This window comes from Sceloporus undulatus, chromosome 1 (genome assembly GCF_019175285.1).
Source record: "Sceloporus undulatus isolate JIND9_A2432 ecotype Alabama chromosome 1, SceUnd_v1.1, whole genome shotgun sequence".
NCBI classification, from domain to species: domain Eukaryota; kingdom Metazoa; phylum Chordata; class Lepidosauria; order Squamata; family Phrynosomatidae; genus Sceloporus; species Sceloporus undulatus.
Genome location: NC_056522.1, coordinates 285,102,624 through 285,129,724, shown reverse-complemented (window position 1 = coordinate 285,129,724; position 27,101 = coordinate 285,102,624). Strand labels below are relative to the sequence as shown.

The 27,101-nt window shown below is 39.7% G+C and overlaps 1 protein-coding gene across 1 annotated transcript in view; it reads left to right on the top strand.

Annotated features, from left to right (window-relative positions):
- Positions 1-12,939, top strand: part of ELP4 (elongator acetyltransferase complex subunit 4) — a 226,484-nt gene extending 213,545 nt beyond the window's left edge. Inside the window, 1 exon segment of the mRNA XM_042475388.1 lies at positions 12,375-12,939. Within this exon segment, the coding sequence (XP_042331322.1) occupies positions 12,375-12,506 (132 nt within the window). The 3' untranslated portion in view covers positions 12,507-12,939.
- Positions 12,940-27,101: the final 14,162 nt, after the last annotated feature.

The window sequence follows — 27,101 nt, the reverse complement described above, 5'->3', positions numbered from 1 at the left end:
GTCTTTACTTGGTCTCCAGAAATATGTAGGTTATGTTTTATTTTTCCCAGGCTTCTTGTGAGCTGAACTGGGTGCTTTGAAACTTGTGATTGATTGAGTTGTGTTAGTCTGTTATTGGAAAAATGACTGAACTTATAATAATTTGAGGATTAACACGTTTCTGTGAAATCATCAATCACTGATGGCCCTGGCCCAAGCTGTCCTGCTGTCTGAAGTGGAAGCAGAGGTGCCATGCCCACCAAATTCGTCAGTCAAAGAACAGGTTGAAGAGATGTAACAAACCATAAGAATTCTGTGCAAAGCATTTCTATTCCAGATGTCACATCCACTAAATTAACCAGTTGCACAAGACTAAGTGGGAGTAATGCAAGAAGCCACAAAAATTCCACAGCAATACACCTTCTTGTATCAATACCAGGCAAAACATCTGTATTCACACACACACAAAAATAATGGCCTGGAATGCCAACTTTCTGGATAGTCATGCTCGCCAACATATTTATTTAATTGATTTATTTAAGTTATATCACCAGCACAAGACTTTGCCAGTCCTGCAAGATTAAATGACAATGATTTTGCAGAAACAACCTTTTTATATCTATTAATAAAAAACACATATTCCAGAAAGTTGCCTGAAACACCACCTTTCAGGGAACCATGTCCACCAATTCCACCAGAATTTGATTTGGGCACAACAAAGTGGTTCCTGTCAAATTTTTGTGGCTTCTTGTGGCATCTCTCCCACCTATTCTTATACTGCTGGGGAATTTTGGGGGTGTGACTATCAAAATAGTTTGTGTTCTGGACTAGTTTTTTTTTAATGTGAGGTTATTTCTTTTCTTTTGTCTTTGTGTGTTCACTGATATAGCTTTAGAGATGAAAGGGGAAAACAGAGGTAATACGATATTTAGAAATGCATGGCTCCAGGAGGCACAGTTTCTCATTTAAGGAACTAAAAAATTGGGATCTTGAGTGAGATCTGTGGGGCCTAGTTGGTAGAGACATGAAGCCCATGGGTGACATTTTGCTACTTTGTAATCTAGAGAAGGGGTAGGTAAAATGCAGTCTGGAGATCATATGCAACCCCGAAGACTATGTTTATGGCCCGCAACCATTCCATATTCTCCAAGTTTGCCATTTTCTGTCCAAAAAAAGAAAAGAAAGAAAAAGGCTGAGTTGCCTGTCCTGCAGGAATTCATCTTTAAAGTTGCAGTGAGACCCTCCACTGAGTTGAGTCTAAACCCCATGGACAATCTGTCCATGGCATCAGAATTCTAGAAAGTTGATCCACATCCAAATTACCATAATCTCATCCAGCACAGAAACCTAGGTTGTAAATATGGTCTGCAGAAAGCACCAGATACTACCTGGGGCAGTCTCATGGTTGTCATGGAGGACATGAAATCTTTAGCCATTCTTGTTAATGTGATCTCAGCACAAATTGTGAAATCCTCCATCACAACAAGATGGAAGGAACTTCATCACCACCAAGAAGACCAAGTCAGACAGCCCAGGAAGAGTGACTGTTGAGCGGGGGGGGGGGGGGAATGTCGTACCTCAACAGATTTCCTTTTCATATATAACATTCAAACCCAGCACACTATAGGACAGAGCATTTGGTGAGGGAAACACAATAGACTTCCTGCCCACCTAATGTTACTTGCTGCTAACAAGTGGATAAGCACCTCACTCCCAAACAAGGAGACTAGCCCTTGCCCTCATGCCATCACTGAAGCAGCACTCCAAAGGAGTGACCACCTTTGGTGTTGCCCTCTTTGGCAGCAGCCCTGTCACCAGCAGGGACACTGTCAGAGACAGCCTGCTATAAGAAATAGACAGGTGGTAAATATAGTTAGTTACCCAGCACCTGGCCGGTATATCTAAAGGCTTGTGTGGGGATCAGAATAGATGTCTAACAAAGAGGCAGAAGTCCACCACAAGAGAAACAGTGGCAAGCTTTCTTCTTTGGTTTTGCTTCTCCCTCTGTGCTAATTCATCTCAGGCTGCCAGCTTATCTCTTTCTAGTGGACTTCTAATCCCTTTCTAATGGTCTTCTATTTTCAAATGCATATTGTAGATTCATGTTTCTGAATTCCCCTTGCTTGGTATTTCCTGCCAAATGACACACTCTTGTTTAAACATGTAGTTTAACAAAATAAATGTTATATATTGTCATGATCATTTTTTAAAAAAAATAACCACCACATTGGTGAGGTGATCAACATCAGGATTGTAGAGGTAAAGTTAGTACATGTATCTGGTGCTGCAATGTTGAGCCATGTCACATCTTCAGAGATGGGAAATTTTGTCAGAATTGTGTCATGGCACAAAATGATTTCAAAATTATCCCCTTTGCTGGATTTCTTCCATGAGTTCTGTTAAGTCATACAGCCACAAAATACCTGTTTAGTATAATGTGCATTGAAAACCTTTGGTTCATCTTAGATGCTTAATACTGGTATCTCCATGTGTGGCTATAGAACTACATACTATAGTTTGCATTACTATGATGACTACCTTTAAAGCTGCCACAATTCGATAAATTGCAGTAGTCATGTTCTACACGGAGGTACCATTTCATTCAACTGATACTTCTATACAAACTTATTAAAATACAAGGTCAGCTGCACCCCTGTGTTGTTAAATGATCACACGGGAGCATCTGAATTAGTCTTAATCTTGCATCCTTCTAAAAATATCTGTATTTGTAAAGCCATTCCTACAAATAGCTTGTGTGTGTGTAGGTGGGTGGGTGGGTGGGTGGGAAAGAGGGAGGAAGAAGGGGAAAAAAGCATCAACAGCACTGAAGATAGATGTACACTTACTCATATACACATACACACATTTACCTGACAGCAGGCTCTGTCACTCTTAAGTGACCAAGAATATATAGTAACACAGCTTATTTTTTTCAGTATCAAAAGTGCTACAAGATCCCTTTGCACACTAGTAGCACAATAATATGACTGCTGGAGAGGAAGTGCATGTGGCTTCTGAACCCCACACTTGTGGCCCCTGATGTTTCACTGGGGACTACCACCACCACCACCACATTTTACAGTTGTTGTGTTTAATTTCAGGTGATGGTTTTCACCTTTAGTTTAGCTGCACACCTGTGTACCTCATTTTAAAAGGCAGTGTTAATTTGTAAAGAATTTGGATCTCCCACCCAACCACCTCAGAACCTAGAAACCTAAAGAAATATATAACAGGGTTTATGTGCTAAACTGAAGGCTGGAAGTAATGTGATGTCACTTTCAGTAAGCCCAAATGTGATAGTGTGGTCTGTGGGTGAAAAAACTGACCCCTGCACAGTTGGCCATACCTTTCCAAAACATAGTGGTAACTTGTAAAGAAGGATTTGGAGTGATAATGTTGAAAAATTCCATTCCCCAAATCTTAGATTATGGTAGACAATTAAGCCTAGTTTTATGAAGAAATGAAGGGTGGGGGTAGTAAATATGAGGAAGAGCCAAAATGAATGGAATGATGGGAGGACTAACAAGATGTCCTCTGAATGTGGCCAGTTCAAACCTCGGCAATCTGTCCCTTCTCAAGCAACATGCTGTGTCAGGAAGAAGAATGAGAAAGGGAAAGAAGCAGAGAGAAAAAGAGAAGAGGGGGAGGAGGAGGATGAGGAGGATTGCAGAAAATAAAAAGAGGGTGGCTGTATGCCCATTTGGCTTCATCACCATCACCAGCTGCCATCAGCATGCATCTCAAAACAGATTACTCCTGAGGGAAACCAGCTTTTGAGAGAAAAAAAGCTCCCCAACCCTGCCTTTGCTGCTGCTTTCCCATTGTTGTTCATCAACCTTTCCATAAAGGAGCACACACAAAACGTCACTGTGTACTATCTCTTGGGGTGACTGGATAGTCATTCAGACAACTGAACAGTCTCCTGATGATAGTGGTACTGATAAAGGCTCTAGAGATGATAAAAACAAAAGTTGTAAATTCCCCAGTTGGTAGGTGTCACTAACAGCTGAGATGTAGTTTAATTATATATGGTAAGATTGTCCATCTACTTCTTGTCTGATTATTTTGTTAACATGACAAAATATATGAAGTTAAAATGCCATCATATCCTAGCAACTTAGCCAGTCCTTTCCCGTCATATTTTATTCAACCACACTATGGTCTTCTGCCTGAGATAATGTAAACTTCTTGATCATATTTCTTCCGTCAGTCATATCTTCTTTCAAAATATTCAGGGTGCCTCTTCCAAATCCTTTCTATTGCTCTTTTCCTTTATCTGTTTGCTTATTTGTATTCTGTCTTTTAATATCAAACACTTCCACATATCCCTGTTGTATAAATATGCAATATAAAATTAATAATAAATTTGAAACTGTAGCACTGCATAACAGAATTAATAAATAACAAGAACAGTAGATCATACATAAAAATTAGCCCAGTAAAAATAGTAAATTGCCACAACTCCATATTATATATTATCCTAATAAAATCCTAACTGATGAGAAGGCAGCTAAAACTGTTTAAAGGCTTGCCATGTTTAGGGCTTTGACAACAGTACATGTGAAAGAATTTAGTAGTCTTAGGAGCTTTTCACTTTGGCCAATAAATTGGCTTACCTCTTCTGGCTTCAATTCTGGATCTGAGATGCCTCTGGATGTTATCATAGCTAAATTGTCACTGATCTATACAGGATGCCACCGCACAGATGCATCCTGGGTCAAAGCCTTGCTCAGCCAGGCAATTTTTTAAGTTGAAAGCTCCCCAACTTCAAAAATGTGTAGGCTGACCAAGGTGGCATCCAAGGTAGCGGCATTCCGTGATCAGTGGCAATTTAACTATGATAAAATCCAGGGGCAACCTGGATCCAGAATTGAAGCCGGAAGAGGTAAGCCAGCTTATTGGTCAAAGTTCCTTAGTAAACCACAAGCTGAGCATGAGTCCACAGTGTGATGCAGCAGCTGAAAAAGCCAATGAGATTCTGGACTGCATCAATAGACGTATAGTGTCTAGATTGAGAGAATTAATAGTATCACTCTATTCTTCTTTGGTCAGACACCTGGAATATTGTGTTCAGTTCTGAGCACCACAATTCAAAAGCGATATTGACAAGCTGGAATGTGTCAGAGGAGAGCAACCAAAATGTATAAGATCTTGAAACCATGTCTTGTGAGGAGTGGCTTAGGGAGCTGGGTAGATTTTGGCTGGAAAAGCTTGTTTTCTGCTGCTTCAGAGGCTAGAAAATGGAGGAATGGATTCAAGCTACAGAAAAGAGATTCCATAATGAACATTAAGAAAAATGCCCTGATGGTTTGACAGTGGAAAACACTGCCTTGGAAAGTGGTGGAGTCTCATTCATTGGAGCTTTTTAAACAGAGACTGGATAGCCATCTGTTGGTAATGTTTTGGTTGTGCATTCCTGCGTGGCAGAATGGGATTGGGATGGCCCTTCAGGTCTCTTCCAACTTTATGAATCTATTATTCTATTTCATCTGGAACTAAGGGACTGTACAAGCAGCCCCTAGGGATGGAGGAGCCCTGGTGGTGCAGTGGCTAAATGCCTGTACTGCAGCTACTCACTCAAAACCATAAGGTTGCAAATTCAGTACCAGCAAAAGGACTCAAGCTCAACTCAGGCTAGCATCCTTCCGAGATCACTAAAATGAGTACCCAGATGGTTGGGGGCAATTAGCTTACAGTTGTAAACCGCTTAGACAATGTTAGTTCAGTATGAAGCGGTATATAAATGAAGCTGTTTGTTTGTTTGTTTGTTTTGGTGTGATGCCGCCCCTTTCCTAACCAGATTGGGGCCATGGCAACCACAAGCCACGGTGCCTTTCTGGCCTTCCCAGGGCATGATAGCCGCAGCGCCGCAGCTATACGGCACTCCTTTGGCACTGCGTCATATTGACACAGCATGTGGACTGGCACGCGGCATCACTATGTCCTGGGAGGCGGAGTTGGGGCATGCATCATGCAGATGCAACACCCCAACTCTGCCCCTAGGCCAGCCTTAATAGCTGGTCTGAAGAGCCCCTAACTTCCACAAGTATGAGACCATGAAGAGAAGGTCCTTTCCATCATGCCATCAACCTTATTTGTTGTTGTTAGCTGCCCTTGATTTGGTTCTGACTCATGGCGACCCTGTGGATGAGACATCTACAAGAATCCCTATCCTCCACTGCTCTGCCCAGATTCTTCAAGCCCATGCCCACACACCCCCTGTTTGAGTCTATTCATCTGGTTTTTAGTCTTCCTCTCTTTCTTCTACCCTCTACCTTTCCTAGCATTATTGTTTTTTCTAGTGATCCGTGCCTTCCCATTATGTAGCCAAAGTACGATAGTCTCAACTTTATCATCTTTGCTTCCAAGGAGAGCCCTGGTCTGATCTGTTCAAAAACCCATTTGTTTGTCTTCTTGGTTGTCCATAGTATCCTAAGTACTCTTCTCCAGCACCACATTTCAGATTAGTTGATTTTCCTTCTGTCTGCTTCCTTCACTATCCAGCTCTCACTTCCAAACATGGTAATTGGGAATACAACGGCCTGAACAATTCTGACTTTAGTGCTCAGTTGTATGTCTTTGCTCTTCAGTATCTTTTCTAGTTCTTTCATAGCTGCCCTTCCCATTCCTAGTCTTCTTCTTATTTCTTGACTGCAGCTGCCATTCTGGGAAATCTTTCATGCAAGATATGGGAATTCTTTAACTTCTTCATTGTCTAGAATGAATGTGTGTATTTCTTTTGCTGTCATTACTTTTGTTTTCTTTATGTTCAGCATTTTCACTTTCATCTTTGACCTTCCTGTTCCAATTCCTGAATGTCTTCTGCTAATATTATGGTGCCATCTGCATATCTTAGGTTGTTAATGTTGCTTCCTTCTATCTTCAGTCCTTCTTTTTCTGATTCTAAAGGACTCTACAGATAGGCAGGTGCCGCCCCTTTAGCCCCAGATCGACGCCACAGCAACCACATGCTGCAGCACCAATCCGGCCTCCATAGAGCACAAAAAAGAGCCAGAAAAACTGGCTCCTTTTTGTGCCCTTGAAGGGGTGCCACAGCTGCCGCTGGCACTGTGCCAAAAGAGCGTCATCATGGTGCATGCCATCTGAACAGGCACACACCAAGATGGCGCCAGGACAGCACAGTGAGGGCTTTGAGCGTGTGGAGACTCAGCCCTCACCCTGCTCACAGGCCAGCGCTTTCCACTGGTCTGTAAAGGGCCTGATTCTGCTTTTCTTATTATGTTTTCATCATATAAGTTAAACAAGCAAGGTGATAGAATGCAGCCTTTCTTGACCTCTTTGCCTATTAGGAACCGCTCTGTTTTTGTTCCGACAGTGGCCACTTGTCCTTGATACAGATTCCTCATCAGGACAATCAGATGTAGTGGCACCCCCATGTCTTTGAGTGCATTCCATAGCTTTTTTGTGATCTATACAATCAAATGCTTTGCTGTAGTCTCTAAAACACATGCTGATCCTTTTATCGAATTCTTTGGTGTGCTCCATTAGCCATCACATGATTGCAATGTGGTCCCTAGTGCTCTTTCCTTTTCTGAATCCTGCTTGCACCTCTGGAGCCTATGCTGCAGAATTTTGAGCATTATTTTGCTTGCATGTGAGATTAGTGGTATTGTCCTATAGTTGCTGCAGTCTTTTGTATTTCCTTTCTTGTGGACTGGTATGTATATTGAGTGTTTCCAGTCTATTGGCCACCGCTTTGTTTTCCATATTTGCATCTGTCTGTAGGCACTGTAGCAGTTCAATTGGGATATCATCTGTTCCTGGTGATTTAATTTTTTCCCCATTTCTTTTATTGCAGATTTCACTTCACTTCTTAGAATTTGGGGTTTGTCTTCATATGTCTCCTCATTCCAAATATCTTTCATGCCCTCAACTCTTTTGTATAACTCTTCTGTGTATTTCCTCCAGTGTCTTTTTATTTCTTCTTGTTCCTGTATAATGTTCTTTTTTTCTCCATAGAGCATCCCTGCCCTATCTCCCTTTGCTTTAGCTTTTCTTCTTTCTTTTATTGCATGAAGTGTTTCATTTGTCATTCATTGTTTATCTTTCTTTTGGGCCACTGTTAGTGTTTATTTTTGCATTCATCTTAATTATTTCTTTTACTTCTGTCCACCTTATAGGCAGGCATATAAGCAGGTGTTCTGAACCTGAATGCAAAGTATGGAAAGGATGGCACAAATTAAGGATAACCTGGCCTCCAGCCACAAAGGCTTTGAATGTGAAGATGAGGACTTCAAATTGGGCCTGAAAAAGGGTCAGCAATCAGTGCAACTGATACAATAGAATCATCATATTTTGTCACTGCTTAGCGCTCACCAATACTTGGGAAGCGGCATTTTGCACTAACCAAAATTTATAAACCATTGTCAAATACAGCCCTCTTTCCCTCTCAGCAGCATGAATTACAGCAGTCCAACCTGGATTACATTGTCCACAGGTAACTCTCTTCACATACATTGCAATTACAGTAGATGAGTATTTTATATACTCCAGCATGCTTGTCCCAGGACTTCAGATTCAGAAAGGAGCCATTCTAAGGAAGGAGTCCTGGATAACAGACAGATTTAATATCAACATTATAATATCAACTGTTTAATATCAACCCATTAGAGCCCTGCTTCATCATATTCAATGCCTATCTAGCCTAGGACTCTGTTCATATAAAGTCCAGCCAGATACTTAGGGGAAATTTACAAATAGAAATAAAAGTACCCTGTCTCACTTATGTTCCCTAGCAACTGACATACAAAAATTGCTGCCTCTCTTGCAGAAGGTTAAGTATATTATATAGTCCTCCTGAACCACTGATAATCATGTCCTTTATGAGTTTGTTTTATCAAACAAACATACTGCAATTGTAACAGGAAACAGACAACATCCATGTTAAAGCAGCTTCACTGATGCTAGTCCATTTCTGGGCACAAATGTTAATCATGACTTTAAAAGCCCTATATAGTTTGGGTCCAGACTGTCTGAATGACATACATTCCTGTAAGAACCTGACTGAATTCTGAGATCTGCAGGGGAAGGCTTTCTTTCAACCACATGGCCATTGCAGATATATTTGATGAGGAGGCAAGAGAATGCTTTCTCAGAGCCTGGTGCGAGGCTGTAGGTCTTCCTCCCATGGGAGGCTAGGTTCACTTCTTCCTGCTGTCCTTCCATTAGCAGGCAAAGACAATTCAAAGTGCTAGTTATGACCTATAAAGTCCTATGTGCCTCAGGTCCAGGCTATTTGGCAGATTGTATCTCCCTGTGCAAGCCAGCCCAGGCTCTGAGATCTTCAGGAGAAGCCCTTCTCTCAGTCCCATCACCATGACAAGCATGGTTGGTAGGGATGCAAGAGAGGGTCTTCTCAGTGGCTGCCCCTAGACTCTGGAACTCCCTTCTCAGGGAGGCCAGAACTGCCTTCTCTTTGTTGTCCTTCTGCCAGCAGGCTAAGACATTTTCATTCAGATAGGCTTTTAAAACAGAAAATCTTGAAAGAATTGTCTTGGATATTGCACTTTTATAGTATTTTAAGTGCTTTGCATGCTTTTATCTTTTTTAAACTGCATTTTATTTTTTAACAGGTGAACTGTTTTTAAATACTGCAACAGTATTTAAACTGTTTTAAATCAGTGTTTTTAATTTGATTGCTTATTAATTGCTTTTGGGATGTTTTTATGTAATACTTTAATACTTTAATCCTATTTTAATGCTTTAATTATTATTAACATCATTATTATTATTTCTGTTATTTTTAATTTTAAAAAATATTTTATATTATGAATATTTTTAGCTGTATTTTGTTTTGATCTACTACAGTCAGCTTCCACATTCACAGGTTTAACATTCACAGATTTGATTATTTTCAAATTTGTCCATGTCTGAAGGACAAGCATGCTCCCTCCCCATGGCTGGGAGAGGTGCGCACACACTCCTCCTACTCCTCCATCCTGGGCTCCCCGCACATGGAAAAAGCCAGGAAGAGCTATATACCACCTTGGGTTTTGCATAGAAGAAAGGCAAAGAAATATATAAATAAATTCCTTTTTAAAATACTGAGTAGAGTGGCCATCACTGGACTTTGCGGAAGAAGATTTCATATTTAATTATATGCCGTGTGAGGAAGTATTTCCATTTATATGTGCTGTATCTCCCACTTACTCCCACTATTCACCTTCATTGGATTCTCGTCATAAAGCTAGAATGCTAGAGACTTAATATCCACTTTCTCTGCACAGTGTATGAAATCCTGGTTTTCATGCTTTTAGACATATTAGCATTTGATTATGCCCTTTTCTCCTTTCTTCTCAGCTCCTTCCCATGCCAGTCTTCATGTCTTTTGCCACACTAGAGAATAGCTTTCCGCTTTTTCACACTTTCCTTCCTTCCCTGTTTTGAAGACAGTTCTTGGGATTATTTTCTTTAATAAAACCTGGAATACTCTTGCAGTCTCTTTTCTTTTCTTCCTGTATCTTTATGGCTCTTTCTGTCCTGTCCATCCCTCCAGGGGTGATCTTTTAAGCATAGGCTGTTTCATTCCTGCTCAGAGCCCAAAGCACTCTTGGTGCTAAATAAATGCATAATAGTAGGGTTATCAGTATAGCTGTAGCCCTTCATGGGAGAAAAGTAGAAAGCAACAATCTACAAATGGGTAAATGGTTTCATCAGACATCAAGCCACATCCAACTATAGACCTGGAGAAGTTAGAGTGGCTTGAAATACTACATGACAACCATAAGGGCCTCAGATTGCAAACATTCACTGCAGAGTTGCAGCCCAAGAAGTGTTAGTAGAAGCATGTGCCAGTACTACTTCAATGAATGATTTTGGATTCCAAACTATCTAAATACTTTTAGCCCAATTCATCCTGATAGGAATGCAATGGTGATTATTAATATTATCTGTTTCAAACAGGAATTTAAAACTTTAACTTACTGATGCCTGAAACAGAGAGGCCAATCGCTACTGGAGTGACCAGAGGTCACTCCTTGCCACCCATCTGCTTTTCCCTTAATAATGGAAAGCTCTGTAGGCTAGCCCTATAGAAGAAAAAAAACAAAATAGTAGTTTCAGTTTTAGCTAAAATGTAATAAATACGGTGGTCTCTCTGAAGAGTTCTTCAATAGTTCTTGGCTATTTTATTTAATATTCATAATTTATTTTTGTGCATAATATATGCTGTTACTCTCATTCAAAGAGGTATTGTGGGCATTAATGCTTTCCCTTAAGTAACTTGCCTATAAGTCAAATCATGATTTTTTTTAAAGTCCCCTAAATTTTCAAAGTGGCTTGTCACATCAAGACACATGAGTCCATATCATTTTGACCATATAGAACTGGTTGATAGAAAGTTTGGATTCCACTGTGTATATTCATTTTTATATCATTGATGTAGGGATATTTTTAATACTGTTACTCAAAGAAGGGTGGGAGGCTAAGCCTCTGGTACACATTATACATTCAGGAAATCTGAGGTTTTATCAAAGAACTGCTTTGGTTTATGCAAAAGGCTTGTACTCACCCAACTGTGGATTTTTTCTTCAGAAAAAAATTGCTGGTTTTGAAACAATTTGTTATTGTATGGTGTAGGGACAGAGATACTTTCTGAACAAACAGGTCCAAGCAGTGGAACCCAATACATGTCTTCTCAGAACAGTTCTGTTCAGTGGATCTTATTCTCAGGAATGTGGGTGTAGGATTTAAACTGTAATCCACATCCCTCTACAAATTATTAGAAAATAAGCCCCATTGAACACTAGGGCTGCATCAGCACTACAGAAATAATCCAGTTTGACACCACTCTAACTGACATGGATTAATGTTATGGAATTCTAGCATTTGTAGTTCTGTGAAATATATAGCCTTAACTGTCAGAGAGCTCTGATGCAACAACAAACTACAAATCCCAGGATTCCAAAGCATTGAGACATAGCAGTTAAAGTCGTGTCAAACTAGATTATTTCTGCAGTATAGATGCAATATAGTTTGTACTATATATAATACTTCATTTCTAAACACATTTTCTGGGAGTAAGTGCCATTGGACATAATAGTTCTTGCTTCTTAGTAGACATACTAAAGCTTTCACTGTAAAACTCCCCCTTGTTTTCTGGAACTTGTATTTGGACTCTCAAAGTACTCATGAGAAAAGTTGCATCTGATTTCAAAAACACAATATTATGTAGTGGGATATATGAAACATACAAGACAATATTATCTGAAAAAACATCTTAATAGGTGTTTGTGATATTGTAATGACTATTCTTGTCAAGGAATAGCTGTTGAAATTTGTATTATCTATGAACAAATTAATTACAATTTTGCTTTCTCTTCTCTCTTTTCTCCTCCCCCGCCCCCCGCTTCACCTTCCAAAATCCCCTGCCATAGCAATTGCATTTGCCTCCAGACTTGTCAGACACAGTGAGCCGCACAAGCAAACAGGATCTGGCAGAACCCACCAAATTGCTGAGCTCAGGATGTAGTGCAATGGCCATAGGCAAGAAGCACCTGGACTTCTAGAGATTTCTACTTAGCAGGTTCACTCCAAATTGTATGACACTCTAATTATGACTGATAATGACTTATGTAAATATTTTTCTTAAAGATTATGACCCAGTAATTCTTTTAAAAGAAACAGCTAAAGCTGTGAGCCTTATTTTTGGATTTTTTATGCTAGTTTTGAATGTAGTGTTTTGTATTGTTTTGCTTTGTTTTTGCTGAGGAAAGATACATCCTCTACTCTTCAGTAATTTGAAAATCTAATGTAGATTGCTATTTTGAAAAGTCGTATTTTCTGTTACTCTCAGTTTCCCTATTGTTATTAAAATTCAAGATAATTAGTAAACAAAGAACAATAACATTGTATATGCTTAACAACACTCTTATATATTGTATGTTTAATAGAATTGTTGTATTTTTATATTTGCATTGTGAATAATAAATAAACTACATTCTTATCATGGATTATTTTGATGTCAAACCTTTATTACGCTAAAAAAATCTATTCAAATCAAAATATGATCAATTATTTTAAACAATAAGTAAGCAATTAAATTACTATGCTAGGATATCTTTTACACTAATATCTTATTATTAGTAATACAAAAAATAATGTTAAAATATATTAAAGGCAATTAGTTTGCCTTATTGGCTGATAAATATATTAAATTGCTTTACCAAATGTAGACAAAGATATTTTTGTGTAGTTCAAAACAGTAGTCCCAAACAACTGAAGTCAGCACTATGAAATTATGTCAACAGACATTATTCAAGACTGAAATTCAAACTGACAGCTACATTAATGCTTGAAAACTGAGGGAGTGCATTGGAGCTTGGGGAAGAGATATCATGGAAAGAAGTCTACAGTGCAGCAGAAAATAAATCCAATTCAATATTTCAAACTGTTGTGTATATACTATTTGTAAATGTATGAATATTTCTCATCTAGGTGGTTGGTGTGTGTGTGTGTGTTTGTGCTGTAAGATTTGCATATTTGTATAAAACTAACATACAGACTAGATGAGCAGATGGATAGTTTTCAAGTGAAACCTGCAAGTTACTTTTTTAAAAATAACAACAAGAAAAATAATGACAAATAAATAATTAATAATAATACAGTAAAAATTTTATTTGTATCCTGCCTCTCTATCAAAGATAATTGAGCCCTGGGTTTAGGGCAATAACAGTACTATGTACAATTATTCACCCTAGAGTTTTCAACTAGGTTCATTTTGTATTAAAAGTTTAGATCTAAACTATAGTTTTATCCATCACCCTGCAACACTCCACCCCCGTCTGAATCATAAACATTGGCTATAATAATGTTAATGTATTTTGATGGGATTGGAGCTAAAGTGTTGGTTAAACGATTTACTTTTTATAACGCTATGAGTAAAATGGAGACATAGCTTTTAAAACTGTCTAATATGATGAATGTCAATCATTTAAAAAAATCCACTGTACCATAAACACATACTGTATACAGCTTTTATTCTGAATTAGAATAATTGAATCAATGACAGTGATTTGCCAGGATGTCAAATCTATCCATCATATCCTGTCACTACCAGTTTATTTTTTCTGATCAAAATCAAAAAGACTACTGTTTTGTCATCCGCTATTTCATTAGAGGTAACAATTGAGGTTCTTTCTTTCTTTCTTTTTTAAAGATATGTCTGTTTTATTTTTTTTTTAATTTCTAAAGACGCAAATCCTTTTTTAAATCTATTCAAAATAAAGTTTCACAACGGAGCTGTCAGTTTCATAAAGCTAATAGACATCTACATTCTTATACCCATATATTGCTGTGTCTTTCAAATCATTTTGCCTTTTACCTTCTATATATATTATGGAAATTCTCTGAAGAATTTGAACAGGAACTTGTGAAGATACTCAATAGATCAAGTATAACAAAATTAACACTTTAGTTACTCAGTGATGTTTTGTTTTATTTGTTACTAATAAAAATTGTCAACTTTTTAAATAAAAGCAGTATAAGAGATAGCATTTCAAATATTCCTAAAAAGCCATTTTCTGGTTTACATATGTCTTCAAAACAGCTACCATTTTAAATGATAAAATGGAGTTGGCATAGAAACCCAAAGAACATGTTTTCAAGAACAACAACAAAAGGAAAGATCATTTTTTGAAATCTAATTTTTTTCATTATGTTGCACAAAACAATTGTTGCTGCATACAGATGTTCAGGGTTGTTCACCTAAGAGAGGGGTAGGTAAAATGTGACTCTCGAGGCTGTTTTTGCAGCTCTCAGTCTCTCCAGATGCCCTAGGCCATCCTTTTTCTGGCCAAAAAATGTTAATTGCTTCTCCTAAAAGTCCATAGGTGGAAGCATCTCCCCTGCACTGTTTAACATTAAAAACAATACCTACTTGTAAGTTAGGCAGCACCCCAACTGAAGGATTTATGAGGCAATACAAATTGGGGCATTGGGGCATGATGGCTGTAGCACTCTCCCAGTTACAGTGCACATCGAGATGGTCAGCTGGAGGGATCCTTGGCTTACAGGAGTTAGTATCAGCAGAGGTCGCTGTAAAAATGGAGCTCCATCATCCTGGCTATGTCTGACAACACACATGAGCTTGGCCACCAGTTGTTCAAAATCAGAATCAGATCTTGGTGATCTGCTTACAGGACTCAAGAAAAAGACAAGTGAAGTTTTCCAGAGGGGGAAAATATCACTTTCTAAATAGCAAGCAAGCACAGGTATGTAAAGGGTGCTTAAGTCCTTCATCCCCGGACTTCAGATTTTCTTCCTGCAGGATGTCTTTTCCTTTTTCCTTTTTTTTTTTAATGTGAGGAAATATTTTAAAATACTATCTCCTATCTGCAATCTAAAATGTTAAAACTGTGGCCTGAAGATCTGTGACAGCTTTACCATTATTTGGAGAAAAGTGGAAATACACACACACATAAATGAAACAGAAGGAGGAGAATATCAACAATATGATCATATATCATCATAGGCATCACCTCACTTATTACTGAGGGAAGAAATTCTTTCATAGGTCTGTCTTCAATCTTATGTCAATTTCATTATCTGCTACCCTGACCTTTGGTATTATGTAAGTGAGAAATGTATCTTTTTATCCAATTACTCCACACTAAGCTTAATTTTATAAATACATGCCTTCCCTTGCTCCCTATTTCTATGAACTGACAAGTCTAGAACACTCATTATGAGATGGAGGGACCAAAACTATACAGAGCAAAGCTATACACAGTGTTTTAAAGCATGGCCATGCCTAGATTTGTACACAGCCATTACAGCATTGGTGATTAGATTCTGATCCCTCTCCTAATAACGTCTAGAACAAAAGTTGATTTTTTTTCATAACTACTGAACACTGAATCCTGTCATTGCTAGTTTTGAGTCTATCAGTTTACATGTGATACATTTTGTACTGGTGCCTTTAGACTGCAAGCCTGATAACAGACAGTTGTGTTGCTGATCTTTTAAGCTGCTCTGGGAGCCTTTGCAGCTAATAAGTAAGATAATACATTTTAAATAAATGAATGAAATGTCTGGCATCCTTTTGATGAATTATGATGGTGTACATTGAGCTTGAGAGCCAGTGTGGTGTAGTGAATTGAGTGCTGGACTATGACTCTGTAGACCAAGGTTCGAATCCCCATTCAGCCCTGAAATCCCACTGGGTGTCCTTGGCAGAGGAAGACAATGGCAACCCCTCTCTGAATAAATCTTGCCAAGAAAAACCCATGATAGGTTCACCTTAGGGTTGACATAAATCAGAAATGACCTGAAGACATACAGCACGCACACACATTGAATTTATGCCATTACAACTCACTTTTTTAGTTGTTGCAGAAGCTGGAATTCACTAGCAACCATACAACAGCCAAAATTCCCCCAATCCACCTTTGCTCAGTAGCAGCAGCCCATTGGAACCAGCCATTTCTTGATCAGTGGAGAGCTGGGGGGCCAGCAGGCAACCATCCAGACTCATAGCTACATGATGCGATTCAGGATCTCAGGTTACTAACTGCACAGCCCAATACTCACAGTCCTTAATTCTGTATTTATATGCCAGATCATACTCTGTTGTACTACAGAAGCTACTACAGCCCTAGGCTTGGATCTAGACTTTATCCTCTACAAAGAAAAGTCCATAGAAGGTTACTGATAAGTGGAGGAATCTCGCAGCCGAGCAGATGAGAGCATTCTAACTTTGGTAAATTCTCTCTTTGCTCCCTGTATCATCTCACATTCCCAAACTTCTGGAGTAGATTTTTGGAACCTATAAAAAATACGCAGAATCGGATGGGATTGAAAAATGTCACCTCCACCAGATCCATTTTCACTACTCAGTTATAGTTCTATGATTACCTGACCTACCAACATCCTCTGGAATCGTGGGATTTACTGTTTATGAGAGGCATTTAGAATTCTTACCCAAAGAGTTCTAGTGCCTCCCAAAACTATAAACCCCATGATTCTATAGGATGCAGTTAGGGCAGTTAAAGTGGGATCATAGTGTATTAAGTGTATGGGGTGATATGTTGAGTTGAAATCCATTCAGGGGACACTCCTGGTAATGGAAGTGAAGTTTGGGTCCCAGCCAAGGTCTGCAGGTTTTATTTAAACGTTGATTTCATTTGTGGAAGAGTTGCTTTCAAAAAGAGACAATGTAACTGATCTCAGATTATCAGTCTTGTCAGTTTGGTGTAGTGGTTTGTGTTGGACTAGGGCACAGGGAAGAGTTCAAATCCCTGCTCAGCCATGGAAACCCATGGTGGCTTTGGGCCAGTTCCTCTCTCAGCCTCAGAGGAAGGCAATGGCAAATCACCTCTGAACAAATCTAGCTGAGAAAACCCCAAGATAGGTTCGCCTTAGGGTTGCCATAAGTCAGAAATAACTTGAAAGCACATAACAACAGCAGAGTATATATCTTGGTCTCCAATCAACCAATGTTCTAATTTAAGTAGTCTGACTCAGTTGCGCTGAATGTGGTAAAATGTTAATGTATAATAACAACAGAGACCAAAACGTTATGAGTGTTTCCATTGAATTCTACAAATCAAGAACTCTTACTATGAGTAAAAAATGAGTGTATCCTGTGTGATTGGGCTGGGTGCCAAAACAGACCAGAAGAGTAGATGGCAGCACAATTTTGTGAGTCAAGGGGAAGCTTGCCATTCATATAATGAGCAGAAATTCAAGAAAAAATGAATGTCAAGAGGAGGTGAAGAGAAACTGAGAGGGAAAGCAGGCACAGGAAAAGACAACTGAAAGTGACAGTTGGTCTGGGGGAAAATAATGTAGCTAACTCTTTGCAACTGTTATTGACTTGCATTGTGGGGTAGTGAGGAAGGTTACATATGGAGCCACAGACCAACTCCAGAGACCGGGGGGGGGGGGTAACATTGTGGGATAATGTAAGATAGTTGCTAGTCCTTTTAAAATCATGCAAGCCTGGTTTTATTGGAGGGTAGGGGATTGCTTTAGATTATTTTTAGCCTCATATGTTTTAAATTTTGTATGTTGTAGTTTTTTAAACTTTTTACTGTTTTAATTGGACTATTTTAATTGTTTTTAAAGTGTTGTTTTAATGTATGTGTGTGTATACACACACACACACACACTAAAACAATACTTTTAAAGTTTTAATGTGTGTTTTAAAGTTTTAAAACATTACAACATACAATTTTTTTACATTTGTTTATTTTATTTTTATCCTGCCTTCCTCCCAAGTTGGGAGAAAGGTAGGATAAAAATAAAATAAAATAATAAGGACTCACACACAAAAAAATCAAACAACAAAAAAAAAGAATATAAATGTAGCACAAAACATGGTAAATCTAAAGATTTTATGAAACTATAGGGAAAGGTTAATAAAGAAATTACCAGGACTTCATGAAAGCTTTATTGCTTCTTCTTTCCCCCCCCTTGCTGTCAGTCCCTGATGTCAAAGCATGCTCCCACACACAAAATTTCAGATTTTGGACTTGCATTAATATCTATGAGAGGTGGGGGGAAATCTCATGAGCAATGCCTATGGGGACCAAAAAAGAGGGGGGGGGGAGGAACTAGCATTAGAGTCCAGTAGTTCCTGGCTACTCTCAGGAGACATGGACCACAGAAGATGAAGGATCTCTGTCTCTACCAATAGAGGGAAATTTCATGCACAAAGAAGGCAGCCATGGATCCCTGTTGGGAGTTTGACAGTGAAGCCTTGTTCATGGTTGGCATGAGGGGATGAATTTATTGATTCAAAGCCCTCCAATCTTTCCAGATCACTTCTGCTATGTTCTGGCAGACAGGGCAAGTACACCAGACCTAGGAAAAATACACCCATCTTCTTACTTTCCACACTCCTGGCTTAAACCCAACAGGATGTAGAAAGTGACACTTTTGACTACCATGGATTTTTCTTCCTTTGCAGCCACTGGATTGCTCCATTAGGCTGCAACCTCGACCCACTAACCTAAAAGGGACTCCCCTCAGACTCTTACTTCTGAACAGGGACACGTAGAATCATGCAAAGTAAACTGTGGGCCAAAGCACACTGCAGAAATAATCCAGTTTGAGACAGCTTTAACTGCCCTGGCTCGGTGCTAGGGAATTCTGGGAACTATTGTTTGTTGTAGCACCAGAGCGCTCTGACAGCGAAGGCTAAATGTGTCACAAAACTGCTGTTCCCAGAATATGCTAGCATTGAGCCACGCAGTTAAAATGGTCTCAAGATGGATTATTTCTGCAGTATGTTTTAGCCCAGAGTTAAATGAATAAGAACGTTAGCCAAGTACTCTCAGTTACAGGAGGAACAATGTATGAAAATAGGATTCCCCTTTCCTGAAATAGAAATGCAAAGCTAAGGCAGTGAGAAAGAGGAGGAAACCTTGAACTGAACTGGAATAAAGATCTGTGAAACAATGTGGGGGTGGAGGTGCACCTCCTGAATGTTCCTAAAATAGATAGCAAAACCATTTCTCTTGCAAATTAGTTTTCAAAGAGAAATAATGTTGATAATACTGGAGAAGGCTTATACTGTATACAGTATATTGTAAAAAAAATGCCATGAAAAGAAGTAGGTGAAATCTTAAGACAGTTCTGCAAAGTGGAAGCAAGGTTCTTTAAAGAACAAGGTGGCCATATAAGGGAAAAACAGGTACAAAGAGAAGAACTCTGGTTCACTTCAAATGAAGAAAACCCACATATTAATGGTGTTCTTAAAGACCTTGATAATCAGTCAAAGTGTAATTACTGAGGGATGGACGGGGGAAATAGACTAAATAACAAATGGAAACTGTTATTATACTGAGTATAAAGACATCAGAGGCTAGTGATACACTCCTCCAAACAGGTTTACAATCCTGCATAGCTCCTTCAAAGTTCAGAGCAGAACCCAGAACGGCTATACCATCCTAGGAGGTGCAGGCGGAAAGGCTTGTAGACCAGTGGCAGAGACAACAGAGGTATGGAAGAAATGGCCTGGGAGTGAGGTGGAGCTGTTGCAGTGCTAGGGCAGGAAAGAGAAATACATGGGCATCTCCTCTCTGCATTGTTTGTTCCTCTTCAGTCAATATAGAAGTTTTATTATAAAACCAACAGTATTTGTTTTTAAAATGAAATGATTTTTAATCAGTGCAAAAAACAAGACAAATGATTTTCCCACCTTCTATAATAATAATAATAATAATAATAATAATAATAATAATAATAATAATAGCTTTATTTTTAGCCCACCTTTCCTGGGATCAAGGCGGGTCACAACAGCCAAAAAACACAATACAATCAATATACAACAAAATTAAAATACAGAAAATACAAAATCTATGGTCCCTAGCACTACACAGAGTGCAAAAAAAAAAAGGAATTATGAGGAAAATTACTTGTCTCTGGATTTCACCAAAACTATCATTAACGGTGAAGAACATCCACAGTGTGTAATTATAAAATGTTAAAATATGAATATACATAAACGTGTAAACAAAAATACTCACACAAAATAAACAAAATATTGCACAATTCAATGCACAATGTCTGCATATTGGTGTAACAGGGGCTGCGGGGTAACAAGTTTGAGAACCACAACTCTATACAATTTTTTAAATGAAAATGGCCGAGCACAAAAAAACCTACACCAGTTTAATGCTAAAAAGAGATTTTGTTTTTTTTGTTGTGTTTTAATGGGAAAACAGAAAAGAATAAAAGCATCACAAGGAATATGCAAATTATAGACAGAAAGAAAGAGAAAAAGATGCCTCAAAACCATCTGACTTGATTTTTCCTGCTAGTCACTACTCATAGTGCTGAACCATTCTGCATGTAGCTGCTGAGCTGAAGATTAAGATCCATACATTTGTGCCTTTGAACTACAGCTGCCAGAACTGCCTGGGACCCCATGGCCACATGGGGGACTCTGGAAAAACATGTGCTTTTAAAACACATGTACGAGAACGTCTCTGCCAGCATAATTTAGGAAGCAGAGATTTGTTTAGCTTACAGTCGGGTCCTGTGGTGCTCTGATCAAGAGTCCTGCTGAGGATGGGCTGGTTTCTTGCCGTATCTGTACAGCACTGATGGCCAGGGGGAGAAGCTTGCAAACTATTCCACTGGGAAAATTCAAATGACATTGCATTGACCTCATGCTTTACCAAGCCAGGTGGGACTGGACCTGGTAGCCCAAACCAATGTAAAGGCTCTCGGGCCATATGATTTTTACAGACTGGGCAATGTAACTACTAAGGAAATTGACCAATTCTCCTGTCCTGTACCAGACTTCTGGCTTTTAGCCAGTCCACCCCCATGCTGTCGCTGGCATTTCTGCCTGCAGTCTGTTTCCAACCCATCTGTTGGTTGTCGGGCTCAGTGTTATTTGTACATTTGGGACCATTAAGAGGTGGACGGATCAGAATACTATGGGGGTTGGGATTTCGCCACAGTATTTATCTCTGTTTTCAGTGGAGTGTTTCTCTTTGCAAGGAAATGCATTATTGTCACTTTCTCCAGTTTTGCTGTGAAAGATATATCCATTTCCCTTAACTTTCTCTGCCTTTCACATGGGGGCCCCTTGTTCCTCATGTGGCCCCCAAGATCTCCCCATGCCCCCTGACACCATTCAATTTATGTTTGACTTTAAAAGGCTCCTTGTGCCTCCTAGGGCAGTGAGGGGGGGGGCAAATTTTGCCATTTCCCCCCTCCTTTGACCTGGTTTAGGCCTTTAAAAAAAACCCTACAAATTGAAGACTATCAGTGAAGCAATGAACTGCTCCAAATTTACAGAAGCTATCCATAATGGTATGTATATGGCTCAGGTTTTTATGCAATCTGTATGAAATTGTGATTTGTAATTAACGTAATATTTATTGTTTTGTATTGTGACATGTGTCACATAACTGTTGTATTGTAAACCGCTATGATCTACAGGAAAGGCGGTATATAAATAAAGTTTTTATTTTATTATTTATTATTATAATGCTGAGCCTATTTGGAGGATAAAACTTGGCACCTTTGCTAGTGACCTTAAGTTCAGGCTGAAACCCTGAGTAGATTCACCACTCCATTTACATGAGCATCACTAGTTTCTACTGCCCCAGTCCTAAAACAGGCTGGGAGAGCAGAAGGTCACCATCACCAACCAGCCAGGAGCACAAGGACCTCTAGAAGCAAATATTGGGAGTCCCAGATGGTATGCAAATAAGTAATTCCTCAGGTGGTGGAAGAGGTCTGTAGAGGCAACAAACATTTGGAAAGTGCCCATCCCTGCTTTATATCCAAAACAAGCTGTCTTTCTAGGTTACTCCCAGATGTGAGATTATTATTATTATTTAATTAATATATTAGCATTTGCTCCCATTATCATTCATGATTTTTAGGGTGGGACATGGAATTAAAGAATTGAGACATATGGGTGCAAAGTATCACACACTAGTTATAAATAATTTCCAGCATTCTGGTTGCTGACAAACATGTGCACAGGAGAGGGACCTTTTTGCTTTTGTTTCACATAGAATGTATCTACACTACCAATTTGATACCACTTTAACTGCTCTTTCTTAGAATTAAGGGTTCTTCCAATAGAATCCTGGGTTGTGTACTTTGGTGGGAACTGTAGTTTGGTGATGTGTTCCCAATTAGGGATCTCACAGTACGATAGTTCATTTCCCTCAGCTCCCTAGCAAAGATTTCTCAATGCCTCACCAAACTGCAAACCCCAGGATTCCCTAGGATACAGCCACACAATTAAATGCGATCTGAAACTCCTCTAAACTCTATTGTGTTTGTAGTGGGGACCAACAACAAAATATTGCAGATGTATCCCTAGCCTGACCCCCTACAAGGAGTGTCATGTTTAGGCCTGCTGCAACCAACTTAAAATAGGAGCTTTTCATTGCTGTTTAGCACTTTAGGAGGAGGGGCAGGCAGTCCTGAGAGAAAGAAAAGACAGCTTTGTATTTCCTTTCACATCTTCTTAAAACATCCCCCTGCTGTGCTATACAGCCCTGGAGTCCATGGATTCTGGGCTGGCTACAGGCCCTGAACCTGCGCACTTGATTTGTTTCAGGGAAGCCAGAGATGGGAAAGAATTCCTTTTCCCATTTCTTTCTGTAGGATCAGAAAGTCCAGGATATGTCCTGGATATAAGGAATATGACCTGAAAACATAAGGCAACCCTCCTCGAACAACGGACCAAAGGACTGCTTTGACCACTGTCCTGTGAACAACCTGATGTTCATTCCAATTTGAAAATCGAACAAGAGGGGCAAGATCCTGCACTGGGAGATTTAGAAATATAGATATGGAAATGTAGTCACTTCTTCCAATGCTACTCCCCCCCCCTTTTTTTTTTTAAGCAGTGCATCCTGTCCCATTAAAATCATTTTAGCCATTTCTGTGTTGCTAGACAGCAGGCGGGATGAGCAGCAGTTATCCAGCTGTTTTCTTGTAGCTGGACATGCAGCGACAGGTAGCCTGTTCTGTTGCAGCACATCCAGCTACAGGAAAAGAGCTGGACACATCCTCACTCAGCTTTGGCAACCCAGAAATGGCTATGTTGGAGAGAGGGGCGCTGCACAGATGAAAAGGGCAGTTTCCTTTTATTTCTTTAAAATATGTTTTTATTAGCAATTTGCATCTTATAGTAGTAAAAAGTTTTAGGGGGACCTTTGGTTGAGGACGAGACTCCTGAGTTGGGCAATAACCATCAAATTGCGCAAGTCTGACTTACAATACTGTAATTAATGAACAGGATACTTGCCAAGGCCAATAGCTGACTCCTCCCAGTGAGTTATTTTCAGAGGTATGGTGCTGCTCCCTCTGATCCTGGAGGAAGTACATTACCTTCTTCTCCATGAACGTCTTACATCCTCCTTTAAAGACATCTAACTTGCTGGGCACTGCTGCATCCTTGCACTGTTTTAATGATTTCATAATTTAACTTGGCAATATGCAGAAGTGTTTCATTTTTTCTACCATGATCTACCATTCAGCCTCAGTGGGTGGCCCTGGGTTCTAATGTAAGATTAAAGGCATGCATGCATATATTTACCTACTTTCTACACACCATGCACTCCTCTTTTCCCCTACTTTGAAATCCTGTGGAACCCTGACATAACTGGTACCACAAAAAACTACAATTCCCAAAATTCCCTAGCACTGAAGCAGGGCAGTTAAAGTGGTCTCAACCTAGATTACTGTATTTCTGCACTGTCTGTTTTGGCCCTTAGTGTCTCTGTTATGTAGCTAAGTCTACATAAAGTTACACAATGTAGACAGTGATAATAGGATTTCAGCTCATATTTGTAATTCAGCCTTACAAACTGTGTCAAGATTAACTGAACTAATGAATACACAGATCTTACATGCCCTTATATATTTTAATAATCTGTCTCATTGAAGGTATCTTTATTGTCCATTTAGAGTGGAAGGAAATGCAGATACCTGTTAAATATTTCCTCTAGAATGAATGAAGTTTAAGTAGCTGTCTATCAATGAGAAACAAGATACTTGTTGAGCTTAAAGGTCCAGAGCTGGATGAAGCAGTAATGCCGACTCATCAATGCTTAAAGGATGCAGCCTTTATTGTTCTGTGCTGCCTTTCCTGTCAAAGCCACAGGCCAAATATTCCAGCCTTCCCAGGCAAGTAAAACAAAACTTGGAGTGAACTTTCTACATCTTGGCCTGGATCAAGGAATGGATCTGCTACAACTGCTTTGCGTACTGATCCCAACTAATACAGCTCTATTTCTGAATATATTCAGAAGGTCTGGCATTTCTGGAAGATGCATGAGGTAATACCGAGGTGAGGGAGGAGTCACACACAATTTGCCTCTTGTTTTAGGAGATTATCGCATTGTATTTAAAGCGACCTATCCCTGACGGGATACAGCCGTGTTTAATTTTTCTCTAGACTAGAGGCAGGCAACTTTCCAGTGGTGATGATGCACTGCACCCCCATAATGAGAAACCACACCCCAAATTCAGTGTTAACCACCCAGATTGAGTGACTGCCACCAAGCAGCTGTTTGTTGTGCAAAAGCTTTTTGTGGTGCCGGATCACCTTTCTGTAAAATGGGGAGGGTTCAGGGGCTCAAGTCCTTTCAGGCATTATCAGTAAGAAATGTACCAAAGGACCAAGCACTAAGAAATAACATTGTTGAGTCCTCCCTGGAATAATAAAAATTGCCTGCAATCTGTCCTATGCAGACTCCACTGGGCACATGGAGGGCAATTCTAAATATACACTGTTTCTGTAAGTACTTGCATTTTTAAGGATGTTTCCTTGAGAATGGGTGGAGAAAGTAATTAGTTTCCCCCCCCCCCCCCCCAAGTACCTGCAAGTAGACAGAATTAGTAACAACCTGTTTGCCAGTGCTGACCCACCTGCCAATCCAAAAACACAGATTTGTGTGTGTGTGCATGTCCATCAAAGGGCCCTACAAAGAAGCAAGAGAAAGGACTTCCTTTCATTCTGGAATGGAAAGCCAAAATGCCTTTTTCCTCTGGATTTTGTCAGAGAGAACTTGGCAATGGCATACAATCATAGAGTTGGAAGAGACCACAGAGGCCATCCAGTCCAACTCCCTGCCATGCAGCACCACTTCATTCTGCATAATGGTGGGAGATAAAGGGTGAATCAGTGGTTCCAAAAGCAGCTGAGGGGGACAGTGTTTTGCCCACTTTTCCTTCAGTCTACCCAAACAGTGTAAGTAGAAGCAGGGCAAAAGGGAGAAACAGTAGGGGAAAGTAGTAGAAAGTAACAGTAGTGTGTGTGTATTTGTGTGTAGAATACAGTTTTTCCTCCTGAGATCCTCATGAACTAATGCTTAAAACTAGCTTGAGTACAAATTGCAACAGATTGCAGTAGAATACATTTCCTAATTGTCGAACTGGCCAGTGCTCAGAAAGAAGTGGCAGCTGGTGAGTCCCATATCAGTGAGCAGTGAAGGTACTCCAGGTTTCAGTCCAAATTTTAAAGGACCTACGGAAAAATGTTTATAGGAAGAAAATCAACTCATTTGAGATGTGGTGCTGGAGAAAAGTACTGAAAATACCATGGATGGCCAAGAAGACAGTGTAGATTTCTGCACTACACCTTTATAGCGCTGCTAGTCCACTAACTGCTCTGACAGAAAAGTAGAGGACAAAGGGTCTTGGAGATGTCTCATCCACAAGGTCACCATGATTCAAGGTCAACTTGAGCACAGTTAACAACAAACAACATTCCTTTTTCCAGCATGGTGTAGTGATTTGAGCAGTGGACTAGGACTCTGGCGACCAGGGTTTGAATCCCACTCACCCATGGAAACTCAGTGGATGACCTTGGGCAAGTCACACTCTTTCAGCCTCAGAGGAAGAGAAATACCTTCTGAACAAACCTTGCCAAGAAAACCCTGTGGTAGGTTTGCCTTATGGTCCCCATAAGTCAGAAATGACTTGAAGGTACAACAACCACAATTCTTTAATATAGGATTTGACACCTTGAGCATGCCTTTTAAAGTTCAGTCTAAAGCCTTGGATAGATTCATTGCCCCCTAACATGGAAGGAACTCTTGTCCCTACCTGAATGCAATAAACCTTTCCTTCTCCATAAGGAACAGCAAATAGGTTTTAATGCCCTTACCTCAGAGGCTCCCTTCAATCCATTTGATTAAACAGTTATGGGTGATTTACTTAAGGCTTCTCCTAGCATAAGTGTGTGTCTACACTGCAGAATTAAAGCAATTTGATGCCACTTTAACTGCCATGACTCTATCATACAGAACCTGGGATTTGTAGTTCAGTGAGGTATTTAGCTTGATCTGTCAGAGAGCTCTGTTGCCTCATCAAACTACAAATATGTTGGATAGAGTGGTGGCAGTTAAAATGTTGTCAAAGTGCTTTAATTCTGCAGTGTGGATACACCTTATGTTAGAGAAAATTTCCCTTTGAGACTGTGAGACAGGATCAGGACTATCATCACAACTTCTCATCGCACTGCAAATCACTAGCGGAAAAGGGCTGGAAAACATCATCCTGCGTGTGCCCCAGTTGCCAGTAGAACAAGCTTCTACCACTTGGTTTGGCGCTAGCTGTTATGTAGGTTTGGAAGGGGGGCATTTGCAATTGTAGCAATACAGCCATCAGCATAAGCA